This window comes from Trichomycterus rosablanca, chromosome 14 (genome assembly GCF_030014385.1).
Source record: "Trichomycterus rosablanca isolate fTriRos1 chromosome 14, fTriRos1.hap1, whole genome shotgun sequence".
Classification (NCBI taxonomy): domain Eukaryota; kingdom Metazoa; phylum Chordata; class Actinopteri; order Siluriformes; family Trichomycteridae; genus Trichomycterus; species Trichomycterus rosablanca.
In genome coordinates, this window is record NC_086001.1 from 29,867,367 (window position 1) to 29,892,143 (window position 24,777).

General features: G+C 42.5%; 1 protein-coding gene, 1 long non-coding RNA gene and 2 other non-coding genes across 4 annotated transcripts in view; 1 reads left to right on the forward strand and 3 right to left on the reverse strand.

The window, feature by feature from the left end:
* Positions 1-19,769, reverse strand: part of LOC134326881 (zinc finger protein 271-like) — a gene marked incomplete at both ends in the record, with an annotated part of 31,885 nt that extends 12,116 nt beyond the window's left edge. The window contains one exon of the mRNA XM_063009006.1: positions 18,833-19,769. Within this exon, the coding sequence (XP_062865076.1) occupies positions 18,833-19,769 (937 nt within the window). The remainder of the gene's footprint in view (positions 1-18,832) is intronic.
* trnak-cuu (transfer RNA lysine (anticodon CUU)) lies at positions 625-697 on the forward strand. Its single transcript has one exon. It is a non-coding gene; the product is annotated as a tRNA-Lys (tRNA).
* trnan-guu (transfer RNA asparagine (anticodon GUU)) lies at positions 914-987 on the reverse strand. Its single transcript has one exon. It is a non-coding gene; the product is annotated as a tRNA-Asn (tRNA).
* Positions 2,749-3,796, reverse strand: LOC134326890 (uncharacterized). Its single transcript, XR_010014624.1, has 4 exons — positions 3,703-3,796; positions 3,461-3,547; positions 3,275-3,381; positions 2,749-3,194 (listed from the first exon to the last, which is right to left on the reverse strand). It is a non-coding gene; the product is annotated as an uncharacterized LOC134326890 (long non-coding RNA).
* Positions 19,770-24,777: the final 5,008 nt, after the last annotated feature.

Genomic DNA, 24,777 nt, shown 5'->3' on the forward strand with positions numbered 1-24,777 from the left:
GCCACCTGTGGTCAATTGGTTTGATTGGATACGATTGGGGATTGCAGACACCTGCTTATACGAGGTCCCACAGTCCACAGTGGCCATGGGGTCAAAGGAATCGTCTGCAGACCTTAGAGGCATAGATCTGGGCAAGGGTACAGACCACCAACATCCATAAATGGAAGAAGTCTGGCCTGGCCGGGAGGTGAGCAGGAACCTCCGGCGTATCCTTGTGGAGACGTGAGAACCTTCCAGAAGATCAACCATTTGAACTAGGTGCTAAAATGCACCTAGAGGTCTCTCGGACCACGAGAAACACATTATGTCTGGTGGAGACCAGGCACCCGGCTAATGCTGCACCTAATGTGAAGCATGGTGGTGGCAGTCCTGATAGAGGGGAAGATGAATGCAGCTGATCCGTCCTGCAGTGCTTATATATTTTATTTATTTGTATTAAACAGCACTGAAACACACTCATGTTAGGACGACCTTTTGAGGTTTTCAGTGTATTTCACTGTGCACATTCTTTGAAAGTAAAATTGTTTTATTTCATTTATTTTTGTTTATTTAAAATAACACTATTAAACCTACATCTCTCTGATGGTCTGACTGATGAGCTGTCTGTTCTGACATACTGCTTAAGCCCGGCTAGCTCAGTCGGTAGAGCATGAGACTCTTAATCTCAAGGTCGTGGCTTCGAGCCCCACGTTGGGCGAGTATCTTCATTTAACATCTACTGAAACCAAAAGGACGTTCTTCCACTTTGGACAGCCGGTCTCCGGTGACTTATCAGGTGGTTTTTTGTGCTCGTAGGACTGTTGTTTACTGGATGTTTTTCAGTTACTTATTTCCACTATTCTGTGGGACTACACATTGTTCTTGTGTCTCATATCCGTTTGATCAACAGGCAGGTTGTGCAATAAAAGGCACTCGTCCCTGGGTGGGCTCGAACCACCAACCTTTCGGTTAACAGCCGAACGCGCTAACCGATTGCACCACAGAGACACAAGCACTGCTTTTTCATTGGACACAAAAGTCACATGACTTGCAAACATTTACAGAGGGTTAATTAAGTTTGGCAAATTGAAATAATGGCATGTTTCTGACTTGAATGAGAGGGGCATTAAAAAGATCTCACACTTGTCAGAGACAACGTTTGAAGCCCAGGTCAATAGGACCTGCTAGTTAGAGAAGACTCACTTGCTTGTTAGTTTAAGTGCAAAAGGGATAGTGGCCCGTATGGGGATCAAACCCATGACCTTGGTGCTATTAGCACCACGCTCTAACCAACTGAGTTAACCGGCTGGTCTTCATGGGCAGGGCATGTACCCACATACCTGATACACTGACAGCCCTTCAGTTATGGTGCTGCCACACAGAAACGATGGAGAGCTTTACTGTTGTTGAGCAGAACAGATCTTCATGTGAGATGACTGAGGTTCATGTATTTTTCTTTTAAGAATAAATAAAAGCTGATGCTTTTAACCTCATACTTTCCTAATACTTTTATTCTACACGGTCTCAATTTCTTTTAGTCTTCTGCCATGTGCAGTGCAAGAATTCACTAAATTACACAGCAGTTCTCTTTTTATTTATTTTTGCCATTAACAAAATTGATTGCAAGCATTTATAAAGGTCATGCCACGATCATTAGGTGAAATGAAGCCAGAATTAAAGATGGCAGAAGAACAGGGTGGTATTCTTACTTTCAGTGATTAAATTACTCAGGTTAGAAAGTCCTGATACTCAGCACATGCTCACCTGACTCTCTCTCAACCATGCTACCTTTAATGGTTAAAGTGGGTGTGGCCCGTACGAGGATCAAACCCTGGCGTTATTAGCACCACGCTCTAACCAACTGAGCTAACCGGCCAGTTCATCTAGACTCTGTAGATCTTTGTACATAATTCTACACTAAACTTTAATTCAATTTAATTTTTTTAACAGGAGAAATAACTCACATCAGCATTTTATAAAGGCTTTCACAAAGCATTAACAAATTGAGACGCGTCCTGGAGCAGCTGAGGTAAACGCTACAGACTCTATACTACCTGATTATCAGTTTTACCTCACTCACTTTTCATTTTCTTTATTCTTTCACACTATTGTAAATTGTTCCACACTAACACACCATGTCAGTGTCACTGCAGTTCTGAGAATGATCCACCACCTAAACAATGTGACCATTGAAAAACAGAGTAAAAGCAGGTAGAGAAATAGATGGACTACAGTCAGTAATTGTAGAACTACAAAGTGCTCCTATATGGTAAGCGGAGCTGATTAAATAGACTACACTGATCATCCATAACATTAAAACCACCTACTTGTTTCTACACTCACTGTCCACTGTGTAGTGTGAACTGAACAAAGATCTGAACACAGTCGTGTAGTGTGAACTTGGTATTAGTGGTTAAGGTACTGGGCTAGCAATCAAAAGGTTGCTGGTTCAAGCCACACCATTGGTGAGTTGTCACTGTTCGGTCCCTGAGCGAATTGGTTCTTTGCCTTGTAGAGCTTCTTTTCCTTAAGTGTCTGTGACACCTTTACTTCCTCTGTATTGTGTCCACATTCCAGTTCCCAGTTTGTTCCCAAATCTCACAACTCAAATTCCCTCAAAATAAAGAGCAGCATGGAGAGCAACTGTAACTGTAATCTTCTATAAACCTTTTACTCTTATTCTGCCTCCGTCCCAACTTTATATAGCAATCAGTGAAATCATTGGAAATCTTTTATTTTGGAGAATAAAGACGCTAGAGAATGAATGACTCACAGTTTCTTCTTTCTTTATTAAATTTTTACAGAACATCAGCTTTTTACACATCTGGATCTGGTCCACAAAGTCATCCGGGCGTTGTCCTGATGTAAAGACATCGTCTTAAAGGCAGCAGGTCTCTCAGAGATCCTAATACATGCTTCCACATCGGTGGTATCTTCACACGTCGCCGATGTCTTGGGTCCTGACGCACCTCCACAAGTACACAAACTGTGAACAAACATTAAAAACACGTCAACCACCAGACATGCATCCCTGACAGTTAAATAAAGGTTCTAATCAAGGTTGGCCTTTAGATGTCCTCTGTTTCCAGCCTTTCATGAAACCGTTGGAGGCTCTGCCATAAAAGCGTCTCCAGTGCAGCAGCCAGGGCTTCAGGTTCTGCATACAAAGACTCGTCCAGAGTGAAGATTTCATCCAGGAAGCTCAGCATCTCAGTCTGAGAGAGAAACAGAAGAAATAACAGATTACTAGCAGACAGTTCTATTCAAGATCATTCATGGTGTAAAGAACACACACCTGAAGATGGAATAAATAACACGTTCAGTCTATCTGGGCGTAACACACGAATAGATGAGAGCAATCAGCCGGTCCAGAAAGAGCCTTCGTCTCCGGTACTGCGTCAACTAAACAATGGTGTGTTTAACTACACTTGTAGGGCAGCACAGATTAATTTTAGACTCTATAGAGCACAGACTCTCTTACTGAGATGATCTGATGCACCCTCGCTCTTCCCAGAATTCCCAGCAGCACCAGCTCAAAGACGATGTCTATAAAGTTAACGTGCTGGATCTGTGAGTAAAAGGAAAATAGATTTTCTATTAGAACGGTAGGACTGTGGTTCTGACTGATGGCGTAGTCGCTATGGGTAACCGCATGGGTGGCATCCGGCAGTCGACACATATAGTAGTAAATATAGTGCCAGTTTCAGACTGAGTCAAACTCACCCCGATCTGCGCCAGCTCCACTTTGGCCCACATCCGATTAGTACGATTCTCCAGCATCTGTATCAGCCGGTCGTACCTTTGCTGGAAGACGCGCAGATCCTAGGAGAGAAACGCTCAAGACGTTATTAAATCATTCGTACATCACTTGAATTATTTGATACGTGTTTTTCTGCCGTGTTACCCTCTTTTTTGCAGCCGCCAGTATGAGTGTAAAGATCTACACCGTCTGGACCTAGTCTTCCGGTTACTCATCAAACCACCCATGCAGGAGGATCTGCCCGAGGGTGAGACGCTTGCTGGGCTTCTTCTTGAGGCATTGTTCGATCAGATGGCAGCAGGCTGGCGAGTGCGACAATGCAGATTTAAATTATACGGTGTTTAGATCTGAAGAAGATACACCGATCAGGCATAACATTATGACCACCTTCCTAATAACGTGGCCTCCATTGATCGGACTCGTTTGTCCAGCACATCCCACGGACGCTCGGTTGAATCGAGATCTGGGGAATCCATGGAAGAGTGGACATGGTCCTCAAATGCTACGTGTCAGAGCTACGTGTCAGGAGCTACGTGTCAGGAGCTACGTGTCAGAGTGACCCAACCCAAAGTTTCCCAGCAGAATGTTGGCAGAACTTCTTCCCATAGTGCATCCTGGTGCCATGTGTTCCCCCAGGTGAGCGACGTGGACAGGGGTCACCATGGGCATCCTTACTGGTCTGCTGCTACCTTTGAGCTACAGGAGCTCTTCTGCTGGATCGGGCCACACATGCATCAGCGAGCCTTGGCTGCCCATGACCCTGTCACTGGTTTACCACTCTACCCTCCCTGGACCACCCCACAAGAGCTGCAGATTTGGAGATGCTCAGACCCAGTCATCTATCCATCACGATTCGCTCCTTGATAGTCACTTCACCTGTCTGTAATTGTAGGTCTTAATGTATATATTTCCTTACCATTAGACACACCAGGTTTGAACACTAGACGCCCTTTGGTGATCTCCTTCCTAGACCGAAATGGCAGGCGTCCACAAACCAAGACAAACAGCAGTACGCCCAGACTCCAGACGGTCGCAGGGCAGCCATAGTACTTCTGCTTGGTTATCCACTCGGGTGGTGAGTATTCCCACGTGCCTACACGAACAAAGAAGACAAACTAGTACCCAAAGTCCAAACCAAAGTACCCGTCCCTCATTGGTGCACAGTTACCTGAAAATGTGTAGTACGGAGTGTCCCTCAACAGGTCGCCGCATCCGAAGTCGATCAGCTTCACCTCCAGCGTCTCCGTGTTCAGAAGGACATTCTGGCGCTTAATGTCCCTGTGCAAGACACCGCGATCCCGGCAGTGGAGCACCGCCAGGACAACCTGCCGCATTACATGCCGGGCAAACTGCATCCTCAGCCTACCCTTCTTGCGCATCAGCTGGTAGAGGTCTACGCAGGGGACGGGCCGCTCCAGGATCAGGATGCAGCGCTCGGGCGTGTCGAACCACTCCAGGAGCTTCAGCACGTACGGGTTGGCGGGCGGCCTGGACACCATGCGCATCAGGGCCACCTCGACGGGGAGCAACTCTGTCTCGCCGGGCTGATGGTAGAAGAGACAAGAACAAATGATTTAATGTATATCCAGTCTATACGGTATTTACTTCATCTGAAAGGTAAAGTCACTTACAATCCTGGTAAATCTGAGGTCCTCATCCTTCACCACGTATTTGATGGCAACCTAAACACACACAAGTAAACGATCATTAGTAGATTTTTAATACAAGGGTTGGGAGAGACTCGATAAGGTCCTAGTAGGTCGCCATGGGTGTCTGGAGCCGTGCTGACTGCATTTGCTCAAGGCGCTCCTTAGGGTTCAAGTCTGGGAAGCCAGCTCACGAAATGAGACCTTCTTCAGGAGTAACTCGGACCACCGACACGTGGACTCCACGAGACATCCAAAGGCATCCCGTGGTATCCGGTATCAGGGACTCAGATCTTCTTAGTGTGCATCCCCAGTTTGTCTGAATAATGTCCCGGTAGGTTGTAGGGAGGATCCTGGGGAGGATCTGTAGATTGGAACAAAGGGAATTCAGGGGGAAGGGTACTCGGAAGCCCCCGTGACCCTATAAGGTCCTGGAAGGTTGTCACAGGTATCTGGAGCAAAAGGAGGATCCAGGGGAGGATCCGTAGAGCCAACACGACCATCAAGGAGGTCCCATAGATGCTCAATTGGGTTCAAGTCTGGGACCAAAGGGAATTCAGGGGGCCAGGGTGGTACTCGGAAGTCCCCGTGACCCAATAAGGTCCTGGAAGGTCGTTGCAGGTATCTGGAGACATAGGAGGACCCAGGGGAGGATCCATTGAGCCAACACGACAATTCGAGGTGGGTTCAAGTCTGTGGAATTAGAGGGCCTGGGCCTGGGTCATGCTCTTCTAGCCATGCTGGAAGATCCCATCCATCCCACTGAGTCCTGATAGGTCGTCACAAGTATCTGCAGCCATAGGAGGACCAAGGGGAGGATCAACACAGCAAACTGATACTCACCTGGTTCCCGTCCACCTTATGGATGCCTTCGTAGACCGAACCGCAGCCTCCCTTTCCCAGCAGCTCTCCAACAGTGTATTGGCTCTCAAAGCTGTTCGGGTTCGTGTCGGTCGTCACCTCCTCTTGACGTCCTCCATCGGTGGTTTCTCCTTCAGCAGGTTCTCCTTTAGCGGGTTCTCTTTCACCGGTTTCTCCTTTAGTGGTTTCTTCCTTAGCGGTCTTTCCTTCACCGGGTTCTCCTTCAGCAGGTTCTCCTTTAGCGGTTTCTCCTTTAGTGGTTTTTCCTTCACCGGGTTCTCCTTCACCGGGTTCTCCTTCACCGGTTTCTCCTTTAGTGGTTTCTTCTTTAGCGGTTTCTCCTTCACCAGGTTCTTCTTCAGCGGGTTCTCCTTCACCGGTTTCTCCTTTAGTGGTTTTTCCTTCACTAGGTTCTCCTTCACCGAGTTCTCCTTCACCGGTTTCTCCTTTAGTGGTTTCTTCTTTAGTGGTTTCTCCTTCACCGGGATCTCCTTCAGCAGGTTCTTCCTCAGCAGGTTCTCCTTCAGCATCTTCAACACAAGTATCACCAATGATGCTTCATGGGCTCATGTAGACCAAAAATAAGGGTCCAAATAAAGGTTCGGCATACTCACTCTTGTTCTCGGGAGCATCGCAGACGACTTCTCCAGAACTGATCCCACCTATGAAGCCCAAGGGTTAATTACATAGTCACTACAGTTCAATAGTGTCGGACTTGAATGTGGTGGTGTTAAGGTTACCTGGAGCTTTAGAAGACGCCCGCGGTCCCTGGGAGTCTGTCTGCTCGCTCGAGTCTGAGTCCTCCAACTGAATCTCCCCGTCCACTAACGTCTTACTGGAGTCTGATTTCGAATCGTCCTCGTACCCGTCTGATTCCTCCTGATTCAGACGCATTAAACTGGTGTTACAGAGCCGAGAACCGAACCCCTCCCCTCCCGGAGTATAGTGGTGATGATAATTCACCTCGCTCTTGACTGTTCCTTCTTTTCTCTCAGTCAGGTTCTGAATGGCGCTGATCCACGCCCGTCTACCTGCCTCACAGTCGGCCTGGAACGTACAGCTCCTGTACACACACGGTGATAGATACAGATTATATAGGATGCAGACAGACAGACAGATTGAGTAGATAGATAAACAGATAGATAGACAGACATTGAGACAGACAGATGGATAGAAAGATAGATAAATAGTCTGTCTATTGATCTGTCTTTTGATAATCTATCTGTCTGTCTATCAATTATCTTCTTGTCTATCTGTCTATTCATATGTCTATCTAGAATCTGTCTGTCTGTTTATTGAACATCTGTCTGTTTGTCTATTGATCATCTATCTAGCTGTCTGTCTATCTATCTATCTGTCTGTCTGACTATCTATTTGTCTGGCTAATATTTGTCTGTCTGTCTGTCTGTCTATCAATTACAGTGGGGCCAAATAGTATTTACTCAGCCACTGATTGTGCAGGTTCTCCTACTTAGAAAGATGAGAGAGGTCTGTAATTTTCATCATAGCTACACTTCAACTATGAGAGACAAAATGAGAAAAAAAAAATCCAGGAAATCACATTGTAGGATTTTTAAAGAATTTATTTGTAAATTATGGTGGAAAATAAGTATTTGGTCAATAACAAAAGTTCAACTCAATACTTTGTAACATAACCTTTGTTGGCAATGACAGAGGCCAAACGTTTCCTGTAAGTCTTCACCAGGTTTGCACACACTGTAGCTGCTATTTTGGCCCATTCCTCCATGCAGATCTCCTCTAGAGCAGTGATGTTTTGGGGCAACACAGACTTTAAACTCCCTCCACAAATTTTCTATGGGGTTGAGGTCTGGAGACGGGCTAGGCCACTTCAGGACCTTGAAATGCTTTTTACGGAGCCACTCCTTCGTTGCCCGAGCGCTGTGTTTGGGATCATTGTCATGCTGGAAGACCCAGCTACATTCCATCTTCAACGCTCTCACTGATGGAAGGAGGTTTTGGCTTAAAATCTCACGATACATGGCCCCGTTCATTCTTCCCTTAACACGGATCAGTCGTCCTGTCCCCTTTGCAGAAAAACAGCCCCAAAGCATGATGTTTCCACCCCCATGCTTCACAGTAGGTATGGTGCAACTCAGGATTCTGCTTCCTCCAAACACGACGAGTTGAGTTTTTACCAAAAAGTTCCATTTTGGTTTCATCTGACCACATGATATTCTCCCAATCCTCTTCTGGATCATCCAAATGCTCTCTGGCAAACTTCAGACGGGCCTGGACATGTACTGGCTTAAGCAGGGGGACACGCCTGAAACTGCAGGATTTGAGTACTTCTCGACGTAGTGTGTTACTGATGGTAGCCTTTGTTACTTTGGTCCCAGCTCTCTGCAGGTCATTCATCAGGTCCCTCCGTGTAGTTCTGGCATTTTTGCTCACCGTTCTCATGATTATTTTGACCCCACGGGATGAGCCCCAGATCGAGGAAGATTATCAATGGTCTTGTATGTCTTCCATTTTCTTACAATTGCTCCCACAGTTGATTTATTCACACCAACCTGCTTGCCTATTGTAGATTCACTCTTCCCAGCCTGGTGCAGGTCTACAATTTTCTTTGGTCTTGGCCATGGTTGAGTTTGGAGTCTGACTGTTTGAGGCTGTGTACAGGTGTATTTTATACAGATAACAAGGTCAAACAGGTGCCATTAATACAGGTAACGAGTGGAGGACAGAAGAGCTTCTTAAAGAAGAAGTTACAGGCCTGTGCGAGCCAGAAATCTTGCTTGTTTGTTTTTGACCAAATACTTATTTTCCACCATAATTTACAAATAAATTCTTTAAAAATCCTACAATGTGATTTCCTGGATTTTTTTTTCTCATTTTGTCTGTCATAGTTGAAGTGTAGCTATGATGAAAATTACAGACCTCTCTCATCTTTCTAAGTAGGAGAACCTGCACAATCAGTGGCTGACTAAATACTTTTTGGCCCCACTGTATCTATTTATCTATAATCTGTCTTCTTGTCTATCAGTCTATCCATCTGTCTATCTAGCATCTATCTGTCTGTCTGTTTATTGGTCATCTGTCTGTCTGTCTGTCTATCTATCAATTATCTTGTCTATATATCTATTGTCTGTGTATTGATCATCTATCTGGCTGTCTCTCTGTCTATTTGTCTGTCTGACTATTTGTATGTCTAATATGTGTCTATCTGTCTATTGATCATCTGTGTCTGTCTATTGATCATCTGTCTGTCTATTGGTTATCTGTCTGTCTGTCTATTGATCATCTATCTGTCTGTCTGCCTATCTATCTATCTATTGATCATCTGTCTGTCTGTCTATTGATCATCTGTCTGTCTATTGGTTATCTGTCTGTCTGTCTATTGATCATCTATCTGTCTGTCTGCCTATCTATCTGTCTATTGATCATCTATCTGTCTGTCTATTGATCATCTGTCTGTCTGTCTATTGATTATCTGTCTATCTGTCTATCTATCTGTGATTATAGATCTGGACTTACCTTGTGGGCGTGACCACCCGGAAGCAGAAGCGTCGCCCGGCGTCCTCGCAGCTCTGGACCGAACAGCGCTGCAGGTCTTCAGCCAGCACCATGAAGTCACGCTGGGGGAATAGAACATAAAACCTTCTTATTTATACAGTTGATGATATAAACGCCGGTGAAATCATCCCAGACGTAAACATGACGGGGGTGGTTTGGGACACAGCCCGGCACAGAAGTCGACTTCTGCTGTAATGCGCCCGAATGATGAGGGGCGTACGGCCGCGGTACATTATGGGTATTTCACAGAGTCCAGGAAAGAGCTGATTTGGATCATATGAAGTCATGTGACCTACCTTAAACCTCTTCTTGTAGAGAAGCTGATTGTTCTGTATGATGAACCACCGCCTGCAGAGATCAAACACATCGTGTATATATATATATAATATTGAGTGTATATATATAATATTGAGTTTATAGATATAATGTGTGTCTATGTATATAATATTAAGTGTATAAATATAATAGTGTATATATATAATGTTGAGTGTATAGATATATAATTCCTAATATATAGACTAAGCATCAGTGTACAGACCTGTTCCAGGTTTTAAACACACTCCTGGTCCTCTTAAACAGAAACCCCTCCATCAGGAGCGCTTCCTCGGCCTCCGCACCGCCCCCGTGACCCGGGTCGCCCCCGGAGGACGCCCGGGGAGGCGCCCCGCAACACAGCACACGCAGAAACCTCTGTCTCAGAGAAGCAGCCATCGTAAATGAGGAGAAAATCTAAATGCTGCTCCTGAAGAGCACAGGTCCACATTGTGATGTCACAGCGTTCCGAGGGAGCAGAGTGAATTTACCTTTACCATATATGGGCATGACTGGATTCATGTGACTGCACATATACTGACTTGATTTCCACTGTGGGACGGCTTCTGGAGGGTCCTGGGTTTGATTACCGGGAGGAATTTGCATGTTCTCCCCATGTCCTGGGGGTAAAGGGGTACCCTAGGTATAAGGTATAAGGTACACAGGTATGTGTTTGTTTAGGTGTGTCTGGCAACCTGTCCAGAGTGGTTTGTTAATTCCACACAGTGAATCACACCCCATACCATGACACACCCTGGTACTGGTACTGACACACCCCCATACCATGACACACCCTGGTACTGACACACCCCAAACCATGACACACCCTGGTACTGACACACCCCCATACCATGACACACCCTGGTACTGACACAACCCCATACCATGACACACCCTGGTACTGGTACTGACACACCCCCATACCATGACACACCCTGGTACTGGTACTGACACACCCTGGTACTGGTACTGACACACCCCCATACCATGACACACCCTGGTACTGACACACCCTGGTACTGGTATTTACACACCCGCATACCATGACACACCCCCATACCATGATACACCCTGGTGCTGGTACTGACACACCCCCATACCATGATACACCCTGGTACTGACACACCCCCATACCATGACACACCCTGGCACTGGTACTGACACACCCCCATACCATGACACACCCTGGTACTGACACACCCCCATACCATGACACACCCTGGTACTGGTACTGACACACCCCCATACCATGACACACCCTGGTACTGGTACTGACACCCCCCCATACCATGACACACCCTGGTACTGACACACCCCCATACCATGATACACCCTGGTACTGGTACTGACACAGCCCCATACCATGACACACCCTGGTACTGACACACCCCCATACCATGATACACCCGGGTACTGACACACCCCATACCATGACACACCCGGGTACTGACACACCCCCATACCATGACACCCCTGGGTACTGGTACTGACACAACCCATACCAAGACACACCCGGGTACTGACACAACCCATACCATGACACACCCTGGTACTGACATACCCCATACCATGACACACCCTGGTACTGACACAACCCATACCATGACACACCCTGGTACTGACACAACCCATACCATGACACACCCGGGTACTGACACAACCCATACCATGACACACCCTGGTACTGGTACTGACACAACCCATACCATGACACACCCTGGAACTGACACACCCTCATACCATGACACACCCGGGTACTGACACACCCCCATACCATGACACACCCTGGTACTGGTACTGACACAACCCATACCATGACACACCCTGGTACTGGTACTGACACACCCCATAACATGACACACCCTGGTACTGACACAACCCATACCATGACACACCCTGGTACTGGTACTGACACAACCCATACCATGACACACCCTGGTACTGGTACTGACACACCCCATAACATGACACACCCTGGTACTGGTAATGACACAACCCATACCATGACACACCCTGGTACTGACACACCCTCATACCATGACACACCCGGGTACTGACACACCCCCATACCATGACACACCCTGGTACTGGTACTGACACACCCCCATACCATGACACACCCTGGTACTGACACAACCCATACCATGACACACCCTGGTACTGGTACACCCCCATACCATGACACATCCTGGTACTGACACTCCCCATACCATGACACACCCTGGTACTGACACACCCCCATACCATGACACACCCTGGTACTGACACACCCCCATACCATGATACACCCGGGTACTGACACACCCCCATACCATGACACACCCTGGTACTGACACACCCCCATACCATGATACACCCTAGTAGTGGTACTGACACACCCCATACCATGACACACCCGGGTACTGACACACCCCCATACCATGACACACCCGGGTACTGGTACTGACACACCCCCATACCATGATACACCCTGGTACTGGTACTGACACACCCCCATACCATGATACACCCGGGTACTGACACACCCCCATACCATGACACACCCTGGTACTGACACACCCCCATACCATGATACACCCTAGTAGTGGTACTGACACACCCCATACCATGACACACCCGGGTACTGACACCCCCCCATACCATGACACACCCTGGTACTGACACAACCCATACCATGACACACCCGGGTACTGACACAACCCATACCATGACACACCCGGGTACTGACATACCCCATACCATGACACACCCTGGTACTGGTACTTACACACCCTCATACCATGACACACCCGGGTACTGACACACCCCCATACCATGACACACCCGGGTACTGACACACCCCCATACCATGACACACCCTGGTACTGGTACTGACACAACCCATACCATGACACACCCTGGTACTGACACACCCCCATACCATGACACACCCTGGTACTGACACACCCTCATACCATGACACACCCGGGTACTGACACACCCCCATACCATGAAACACCCTGGTACTGGTACTGACACAACCCATACCATGACACACCCTGGTACTGGTACTGACACACCCCAGAACATGACACACCCCATAACATGACACACCCTGGTACTGACACAACCCATACCATGACACACCCTGGTACTGACACACCCCCATACCATGACACACCCTGGTACTGGTACTGACACACCCCATAACATGACACACCCTGGTACTGGTACTGACACAACCCATACCATGACACACCCTGGTACTGGTACTGACACACCCTGGTACTGGTACTGACACAACCCATACCATGACACACCATGGTACTGACACACCCTCATACCATGACACACCCAGGTACTGACACACCCCCATACCATGACACACCCTGGTACTGACACACCCCATACCATGACACACCCTGGTACTGGTACTGACACACCCTGGTACTGGTATTGACACAACCCATACCATGACACACCCTGGTACTGACATACCCCCATACCATGACACACCCTGGTACTGGTACACCCCCATACCATGACACACCCTGGTACTGACACACCCTGGTACTGACACACCCCATACCATGACACACCCTGGTACTGACACACCCTGGTACTGACACACCCCATACCATGACACACCCTGGTACTGACATACCCCCATACCATGACAGACCCTGGTACTGGTACACCCCCATACCATGACACACTCTGTGTGTGTATTACATGTGTGTATTACGTGTCTGTGTTACGTGTGTATAAGGTGTGTGTATTACATGTGAGTATAATGTGTACTTGTTTATATATCCTGGTGGGGACTGCCACCTAATTGCACACCAAACCAGCAAACCTGAATCAAAGTCAACACAGGCACAATCATTTCAACCAATAGAAAGCCTTAATATACGTCATCTGACAAAGTTTCATTGAAATGGCCTCAGGTCCCCCCACAGGGTAGGTCAACCGGAGAAAAAGTGTGTGTGTGTGTGTATAAAGTGTGTGTGGAAGTTTTTAAATGCCACACAACATATTATTAAGATTAACACTAATTAACACTATTATATTGTTGTCGTTTCTTGTGTGTACAACTTCCACACACACTTCCAACTTTAATTAATTAATTAATTATAAATGAAATACTGCAAAATAATGACAAATACTGTAAACAGAAAGCAAAATAAATGTAAAAACAAACGGTATTAACACAGTGACCTCTGTGTGATCTTTTTAGCTAGTCGTTTTTCTGAGAAGCTTCTTAAGAGACTTTGAAGTGTGTCTGTGGGAACTCAGTAAAAAAGCATTTGTATGGCTGGGCACCGATGCATTGTAAAAAAAAAAAAAGCCTCAGTCGGTGTTCCGGTTCATCTCAGAGCTGTTGAGTGGAGCTAAGGTCAGGGCTCTGTGCAGGACACTGGAGTTTCTTTAAACCACATCCAATTTGGTGGTACTACAACAGTAACTTCAAAGCGACTTACAGTATTGTGACACTATGTTGTCTGAGCAATTGAGGGTCAAGGGCCTTGCTCAAGGGCCCAACATTGGCCACCTGGCAGTGGTGGGGTTTGAACAAGCGACCGTTTAATTACTAGTCCAGTACCTTAACCGCTGGGCTACAACTAGGCTAGGCTACAACTGCCCCTTTAATAGTGATAAAGGACACACATCATTTACAGCTTTTGCTGTCTACTCTGAACCAGCACAGATTCCCAAGATGCAATGCAAGCCACCACAGTGGGTTAAAGTAAGACAGTGAAGGTAGTACAGATCACCGGTGCCATGGAGGGACCTGAACCTATAGAATAGTCTAACATGGGTGGCCCTTACCAAAAATCTTTGAAGCTGAATTTCAGGAAGCACCCGAGGCCAGCTAACCTGCGACACCAACCCCACCACAGAAAATGATGGTGAGGTGAGAAACTGGGGCTACATGTCACAGAAATTCCCAACTGCAGTTAAGGAAAGCCTGGTGCTGGAGAACTTAATACAACTTTCCACTTTAAACAACTGTGACCTGCCTGCCACAGCAATTTCACCTGGGTAACTCCAGCATGTTCCAGCACCGCACTGCACTGAAGAATTAGACACCATCTTTACTGATCATGCCACCAAATCAGAAAAAGCTGCAGTAAAAGTGAAGCTGAGAAAATGAGGCCATATGAGCATGGGTGTTATTCCACCATTGTAAAAAACCAGGCAAGCTTAAAGTGCTATGTCGGTTCAAAGGTACATCTGCGGAGGCGCTGGTAGACACGAACACGATGATAAGCCTGATCTGCTCAGGAGAACACCAGCACAGTGGTGAAGAGCATGTAGAGACTGATGAAAGCTACACCTGAATGTAAAGTTTTGATGTTTCAGCTGCCCTAAACACCACTGTCAAACCCACTCTGTCTGGACTGAAATTAGTGGCAAGTCAGCACCGGCACTTATTCACAAATTTTGTAAGATAAACAAAAGAAAAATTTTGTTATTGTATACAACCCTAAATAACGTTATAATTAGCGCAAAAAGACGATAAATATCCATGAGTGGGGCTTGTAATGAGCTTTTAATGTAACTATGGTGATATTACATCATCACGTCCTCAGGTCATCACTTGACGTTGGTAAGATGGTGGACGTAGTACGTAGGGTTGTTTGTGTGCATACTGCACACTTCTGTACTGAAAGCGCCGCGCACTTCTTTACCGGCTGAGCGGTGCGTACTTCCTCCAATCTAGTACAGACTCTGTAAGTATGAGATTTCAGACGCAGCTTAACATCACCTCAGTGGGGGAGGGGTAATCAGTTCACTACAAACAACTCAACTTGTTGATAGCAGTTTACTTTAAAATCAGATCAATCAGTTCAAAACTACAACAGTCAACAGTTTGTAAAAAGTGTATACATGGGGTCCACCCTTCAGACAGCCATCTGTAATTTCAAAGTTTCGAGATTAAAAATTGTAATCAAACGATTTTTATTGGGCTGTTTGTGCCACAATGTGTCTCTGTGGTAATTTGCATTTCTTAAAAGTGCAGGAAGCAGAACGCTACTTATGTCACACAAGTGAACATAAGCACAACCGAAATCGATCATTTCTGATATCTTCCCTACACACTTGCTCCCTATGCCCTAGCATAGTACACTTAACATTCTTAAAGGGCCAGACAATATATTTGTAATGCACATTACATGACAGGTCAGACATTAGAAAACATCATTCTTTTTCTTACAATAACCTTTATTTTTTTAAAGAAAAAGTACAGTAGTTCTTATGTGAATTACAAGGGCAGGAAAAACTACGGCAGACACAAGTCAGAACAGGGGGCGCGGCGTAACATTTTTATTATTTTATCAGTTGAACTGATTAAAAAAGTTGATTTCGTAAAATTAAAATACGAGCCGTTTTTCAATTTCTGCTTGTTTGTTATTTGATTTTTGAACTTGAAATAAAATACGAATAACGCCCCGTGTTCCTGTTTTTTTAACTTTGGGATTTGAAGTGAAAAACGAATGACCGAAAGTATACGGACCTTAAATAGATCACGATGGACTGTATAAACGCTTTAACATAGTTAACGATGTGGGTTGACAGGATGTTATACGTGTTGCACAGGGGCGTAACTACAGTGGGGGCGGGGGTGTAGGTGGCAGGCGCACCAGGGCGCTGAGCACTGAGTATGAACTAGTCCCTAATAGGTGAGCTACATCACTGGTGTGGAAGTTTTTCGGATACAGAAGGTCAGACTCCAAACAAACGACTGTAAATACAATCACGACAAACAGTGGCAACATCACATTTACTTCAGCACCTAAAGCAAAAGCATCCGCGTGAGTACAAGGAGTGTCGGTCACTGCTAATTTTTAAGTCATCAACCGTTATAGAGTATAAATCGAATTTTATTGAACAAACCTCCCATTGATAACAGTATATTCTTCAAAAAAAAAAAAAAATCACTGTTCCAAATTATTTTGCACAACAGAGTTTCAAAACATTTCATAGGTTGTAAAGAACTGAAAATGGTCATTTGTTGAATTGGCAGCATTCACTGAAATCAAAAGATATTTCAATCAAAAACATCCTAACAGGCCAAGTTACATGTTAACATAGAACCCCTTCTTTCATATCACCTTCACAATTCTTGCATCCATTGAACTTGTGAGTTTTTGGAGAGTTTCTGCTTGAGTTTCTTTGCAGGATGTCAGAATAGCCTCGAAGAGCTGCTGTTTTTATGTGAACTGCCTCCCACCATAATAGATCTTTTGCTTGAGGATACTCCAAAGGTTCTCAATAGGGTTAAGGTCAGGGAGGATGGTGGCCACACCACGAGTTTCTTTCATTTTATGCCCATAGCAGCCAATGACACAGAGGTAATCTTTGCAGCATGAGATTTGTCATGCATGAAGATGATTTTGCTGCCGAAGGGCGGGTTCTTCTTTTTGTACCAGTGGTCAGTCAGAAACTCTATATACTTTGCCAAGGTCATTTTCACACCTTCAGGAACCCTGAAGGCCCTTCACCTCCTTGCTGACATCGCAGCCTTGTTGGGACATGGTGACCATCCACTATTCCATCCATCTGGACCATCCAGGGTTGCACGGTACTCATCATGTATGTCTGGGCCCACTGCAACCGTTTCTGCTTGTGAGCACTGGTAAGGGGTGGCCGAATAGTAGGTTTATGCACAACTGCAAGCCTCTGGAGGATCCTACACCTTGAGGTTCGCTGGACTCCAGAGGCACCAGCAGCTTCAAATACCTGTTAGCTGGTTTGTAATGGCATTTTAGCAGCTGCTCTCTTAATCCGATGAATTTGTCTGGCAGAAACCTTCCTCATTCTGCCTTTATCTGCACGAACCCGTCTGTGCTCTGAATCAGCCACTAATCTCTTCACAGTATGAAGATCAGGCTTAAGTTTTCGTGAAATATCAAATGTTTTCATACCTTGTCCAAGGCATTGCACTATCTGACGCTTTTCGGCAGCAGAGAGATCCTTTTTCTTTCCCATATTGCTTGAAACCTGTGGCCTGCTTAATAATGTGGAACAGCCTTCTTAAGTCGTTTTCCTTTAAATGGCAAACTAATTATCACAGGTGTCTAAGATTGATTTCAGTGATCCAAAGAGAAATGAGACACAATACCATCCATGAGCTGAATTGAGAAACAAAAAATGTAATCTTTATGACACTTAAATCCAATTTGCATAATAATTAGGAATGCGGTGTACTTTAAGTTTACATTATATCGTACATTTATATGGGAATATGAGTTTTTAACCATATCGCTCAGCCCTACTGGAAGTGATGCTTAATTTAATGGACATTTAGTAACATTTGTACCTTAAATTTCCTGAGTGTCTGCAAAACAAGTGTGTTCTTATGTATCCCGAGTGAATATCGTTATCGCAAAGATATCGTGATATTTTTTAAAGGCCATATCGCCCACCCCTAGTGTTGTGTGCATACTGCACACTTCTGTACTGCATGCGCTGCGTACTTCCTCCAATCTAGTACAGACTCTGTTAGTATGCGATTCTGGATGCAGCTAATGTTTCTCTCCAGTGTGAATGTGCTGGTGTGTTTTGAGAGCACTCTGTTGATTAAAGCTCTTTCCACAATGTGAGCACTGATATGGTTTCTCTCCAGTGTGAATGCGCTGGTGTGTTTTGAGAGCACTTTGTTGATTAAAGCTCTTTCCACAATGTGAGCACTGATACGGTTTCTCTCCAGTGTGAATGCTCTGGTGTGTTTTGAAAGCACTCTGTTGATTAAAACTCTTCCCACAATGTGAGCACTGATACGGTTTCTCTCCTGTGTGAATGCGCTGGTGGATTTTGAAATGACTCTGTTGATTAAAACTCTTCCCACACTGTGAGCACTGATACGGTTTCTCTCCAGTGTGAATGCGCTGGTGGATTTTGAGATGACTCAGTTGAATAAAACTCTTCCCACACTGTGAGCACTGATACGGTTTCTCTCCAGTGTGAATGCGCTGGTGTATTTTAACCTCACTCTTTGTATTAAAACTCTTTCCACACTGTGAGCACTGATATGGTTTCTCTCCGGTGTGAATGCGCTGGTGGGTTATGAGATCATTCTTTGTATTAAAACCCCTACCACATTGTGAGCACTGATACGGTTTCTCTCCAGTGTGAATGCGCTGGTGGATTTTGATATGACTCTGTTGATTAAAACTTTTTCCGCACTGTGAGCACTGATACGGTTTCTCTCCAGTGTGAATGTGCTGGTGTTTTTTCAGATCACTCTTTGTATTAAAACCCTTCCCACACTGTGAGCACTGATACGGTTTCTCTCCACTGTGAATGCGCTGGTGTGTTTTGAGATGACCCTGTTGATTAAAACTCTTTCCACACTGTGAGCACTGATACGGTTTCTGTCCACTGTGAATGCGCTGGTGTATTTTGAGCTCACACTTTGTATTAAAACTCTTTCCACACTGTGAGCACTGATACGGTTTCTCTCCAGTGTGAATGCGCTGATGTATTTTGAGCTTACTCTGTGCATTAAAACGCTTCCCACACTGTGAGCAGAAATACGGTTTTTCTCCAGTGTGAATGCGCTGGTGTTTTTTTAGATCACTCTGTGTAATAAAACTCTTTCCACACTGTGAGCACTGATACGGTTTCTCTCCAGTGTGGATGCGCTGGTGTATTTTGAGAAAACTCAGGAACCTGAAGCTCTTCCCACACTGTGAGCAGACGTTTCCTTCTTCCTGTGTGGGACTGAGAGAGGTGTTAATGCTGACAGTACCAGAGGACGTTTGCTGATTACTGGAGCTTCTGGTGGGCGTCAGATCCTCATGTTCAGTCTTAATCTTCACCAGAGTCTCATATTTATCATGGTTGCAGCTCTTGATGTGATTGTGGAGCTGATTTTGGGTTGTAGAGGAACGTGGACATGAGGAGCAGCAGAAATCCTTGTTCAGTTCTGAAGCAGAAAATAATCAAATACATTTATAACATTATAAATAATCAAATACATTTATAACATTATAAATAATAAATACATTTATAACATTATAAATAATCAAATACATTTATAACATGATAAATAATCAAATACATTTATAACATTATAAATAATCAAATACATTTATAACATTATAAATAATCAAATACATTTATAACATTATAAATAATCAAATACATTTATAACATTATAAATAATCAAATACATTTATAACATTATAAATAATTAAATACATTTATAACATTATAAATAATCAAACACATTTATAACACTATAAATAATCAAATACATTTATAACATTATAAATAATCAAATACATTTATAACATTATAAATAATCAAATACATTTATAACATTATAAATAATAAATACATTTATAACATTATAAATAATAAATACATTTATAACATTATAAATAATTAAATACATTTATAACATTATAAATAATCAAATACATTTATAACATTATAAATAATCAAATACATTTATAACATTATAAATAATAAATACATTTATAACATTATAAATAATAAATACATTTATAACATTATAAATAATTAAATACATTTATAACATTATAAATAATCAAATACATTTATAACATTTTAATAATCAAATACATTTGTAACATTATAAATAATCAAATACATTTATAACATTATAAATAATTAAATACATTTATAACATTATAAATAATCAAATACATTTATAAGATTTTAATAATCAAATACATTTGTAACATTATAAATAATCAAATACATTTATAACATTATAAATAATAAATACATTTATAACAATATAAATAATCAAATACATTTATAACATTATAAATAATAAAACACATTTATAACATTATAAATAATAAATACATTTATAACAATATAAATAATCAAATACATTTATAACATTATAAATAATCAAATACATTTATAACATTATAAATAATAAATACATTTATAACATTATAAATAATCAAATACATTTATAACATTATAAATAATCAAATACATTTATAACATTATAAATAATCAAATACATTTATAACATTATAAATAATCAAATACATTTATAACATTATAAATAATCAAATACATTTATAACATTATAAATAATAAATACATTTATAACATTATAAATAATAAATACATTTATAACATTATAAATAATCAAATACATTTATAACATTATAAATAATCAAATACATTTATAACATTATAATTAAATACATGTATAACATTATAAATAATAAATACTGTTAGTAATTGTTAAACTGAGATCTGATATTAAAGTCCTGTAACGTGATTCATCCTGCATTCATCATTTCCTGCTCACACTGATCTGCATGAGCACAATACAAGCTTTCACTGTATGATGCTTCATCCCAGGTTCCTCTGATTCTATTCAATCCAAATCTTATTTTACTCAAGATAAAAAATATCTTACTGAGTTCATCTTTATCTTCAGGTTCTTCCTTCTTCACAGGCTTCATCTGGAAACCTCCACACTGTTGGTCCTCTGGGGTGAGGTGTTCCTCAGAGGTGACGTGTTCCACAGGGATTAAAGATCCTTCATCTGAAATTCATCAATATGTGAAGAAGAAACTCAACAACTGGAGGAAACTGAAGGTTGTGGGTTTAGTTACCACAAATAAATACTACTTAGATTTAATCCAGACTGGAAGTATCAGCACTTCTACACAGGACAGTACGGTACAGTACAGGTTCTAATCCCACTATCCACATTCTCTTATTATTTCTACTATACTAACCACACTGTACTGTACTAACATGGCAAATTGCTCCACATTTACTTACAGAAGTAACTTCCATCTTCTTCCTCCTCCTTTTTTATTAGTTTCTCTTGGAATCCTTCATTTTGTAGATCTATGGGGGTGACGTGTCCCTCTTCTGCTGACTGCATTATTAAAAGATCTGACAGACAGACGGACAGATAGACAAATGTACTTTATTCCCTATTAAAGAGAAATCCAGGGAAACTCTTTCAGACTTGTTTTAACTGTTTATTTTTAATGCTGTGAGGCTGTAAACATAGTGAAAATGTTGAAACTATTGTGGGACTGAGCAGCATCAGACAGAAAAGACTTCTAATAGAACTTTTTGGGTTGGTTTCACAGACAGGGATTAAGCCTAGTCCTAGACTACACAGCATTTTGAATGGAGATTCTCTATTTAAAGCTAAATGTAGTCCTGGACTATAAGCCTTAATCCCTGTCTGGGAAACAACCCTTTGAGTTTGGTGGAAGTGGTTTTGTGGTCCAAAGTGAAATGATTAAGTCTGATGTTCTTTACATCTAGTTTCTCATCCACTCCCAATAACAGTGCTGTACTAATACTTTTAACTTTTACTATAAACCTGTAAAACAACCTGTAAACAAAGCTACAAGAACTCGCTGTTTCTATCAAACATTAAACACTGTAAACAAAGCTAAAAATGTGACGCGTTTATATCAAAATGTTAGATTTAATCATGAATAAACTCTGAATCCGTTACAATCCACTGATTCATCGGTTCAATGAATCGGTTCATCAGTACTGAATCATGTGTGATGCTAACAGTTAGCAGAGCAGCTAATAGTTTGTGTGTTTAAATAAAACTGGAGTTAAAGCTTCTCAAATCCTCACAGTGATGTTTTATTATAAACTCTAGTTTTATTATTAATTAGAATGTGGTTATAATGAAATATAAGGGTTATAATTAACTACATATTTTACTTACAGATGAGGCTCTACAGTACAAACACAGCAGCTTCTTGTTCTTCTTATGATGTTTAATGGCGGTTGGCAGAACAACTTAAGACGCACCAGCGTCACCAACTGGACTGGAGTTGAACAGCAGCTTAGCAGTAAAACATCTCCATTAGCCCTGTATCTCTCAGCTACAGTGTTGGGGGAACGAACCGATTCTATTGAACGATTCTTTGAAATGAACTAAAAGAACCGAGTCGCTCCTCTAGTATAAGGACAAATAATTAAGAAATAAACTTGTTTAATGATGTTAAATCTGATTGGTTCATGGCGTGTATTTTTTAAAGCAGAAACAAACACAGGCACATCTCTGCACAAGAGAGGATTTTTCTGAAACTAAATAAATAAAGTAAATAAATGGAATTTGTTTGTAGATGTGATTCCAGTATACAGTATTTGTTTGGGTTTAGAATGTAACGTGAAAGTAAAGTAATGAGGAACGAGATTACATTTTCCAGGATGTAATGAGTAAAGTAATCCCATTACAATTTTAGTTAAGTAATAAGTAATGAGTAATGGATTACTTTTTTGAGTAACTACCCCAACACTGCTCAGGTAGCTTTAGAGAGGACTACAGTCAGTCCTAGACGTTCTTCCAAGCAGTTTCTATAATGTCATGTTTTGTTTTCCAACTCACACATTCACACCAGTAGAAGCTTAAAAATAACCCAAAAAGTCACAAATCTGTGCTTAAGCAACAAGCTGTAATTTATTTCTAGCACCACTAGATGGAGACGATGCATTTGGTACAAAAACATCACAACAAATCATCTGGATTCAACCTTTTCTTCACTAGGATTTATATGAACTGGGTTTTAGGCACTAGAACAGGGGTGCACAACTTCTTTTTACCAAGGGCCGATTTCACATAAACACCTAAACCAGAGGGCCACACATTTCATTTTTACAGACCTGTCCACATGAATTTGTAATACAGTTATGGCTGGGTGATATTGAAAAACAAATTTTCGATTATTTTCAAGTGTATTATCGAGTCTCGATTGCAATTTTGTTTTTGTTTTTGTATAATGCAATTGAAAATGTTTTATTTAAAAGACGGCAGAAATTCAAAAATAGTAACAGCACCACCTATAATTATCCTTTCAAGGAAATCAAACTTTATAACAATATAACAATAATTTGAACAAAATAGACATCTTAATTAGCTATATCCTTTATATAAAAAACATAAGAAAAGTGTAAAACCACAAACAGTTCTTTACAGGTTTTTTAAAAGGAACTCGAGCCTGTTTACTGTTTCCACCATATAAGTGAGTCTGTATCAGTATCTACACTGGGGGACATCAAGTAAACACTCAGCTCAGCTTTGATTTTGTCCTCTTGTGATTGGGGAGTGGATGGAGGGGGCACATTCCACGTCTAACCATATGGACTACAATTTCCATGAGCCCCTGGACTGTCACGTGACTATAACATGTCCCCGGTCAGCCAATCCTGATCGCGCTCACCGTCTCCGGAGTTTTGATTCAGTTCAGCTGTGTTCGGTTCCATGAATCTTATTTAAACTCTTCTGTTTGAGTCTCGTTGTGAAGTTTTGCCGATTGTGTTTGTGTCCTTATTTCTAAATCTAACCATTACCGTGTATAATCCTTGCTGTCTTCCGTTTCCTGCCTGTCTGTTTATCCTCTGGTTTTGGATTTTGTACACTGTTTTTGCCCTTTTGATATTAAACTTTCCCTGATTTATATTCCGCGAGCGTCTGGTCAGTTTCTGCTTCATGACATGTTGGTATTTTAATTAAAATATAAAGTATGTAAACAATCGCGATTGTCACATTTCTAACATCATGTGAAAACGTTCATTCGAATTAATCGTGAAAATCGCCCAGCACTAAATACAGTTATATCAAATCAGGTAGTTAGAAGAAATGTGTTGGTCAGTGGGAGATACTGCAGCATCTTTCTGACACCAGCTGATTAATGTGGTCGCAAGCACAGCAGACAT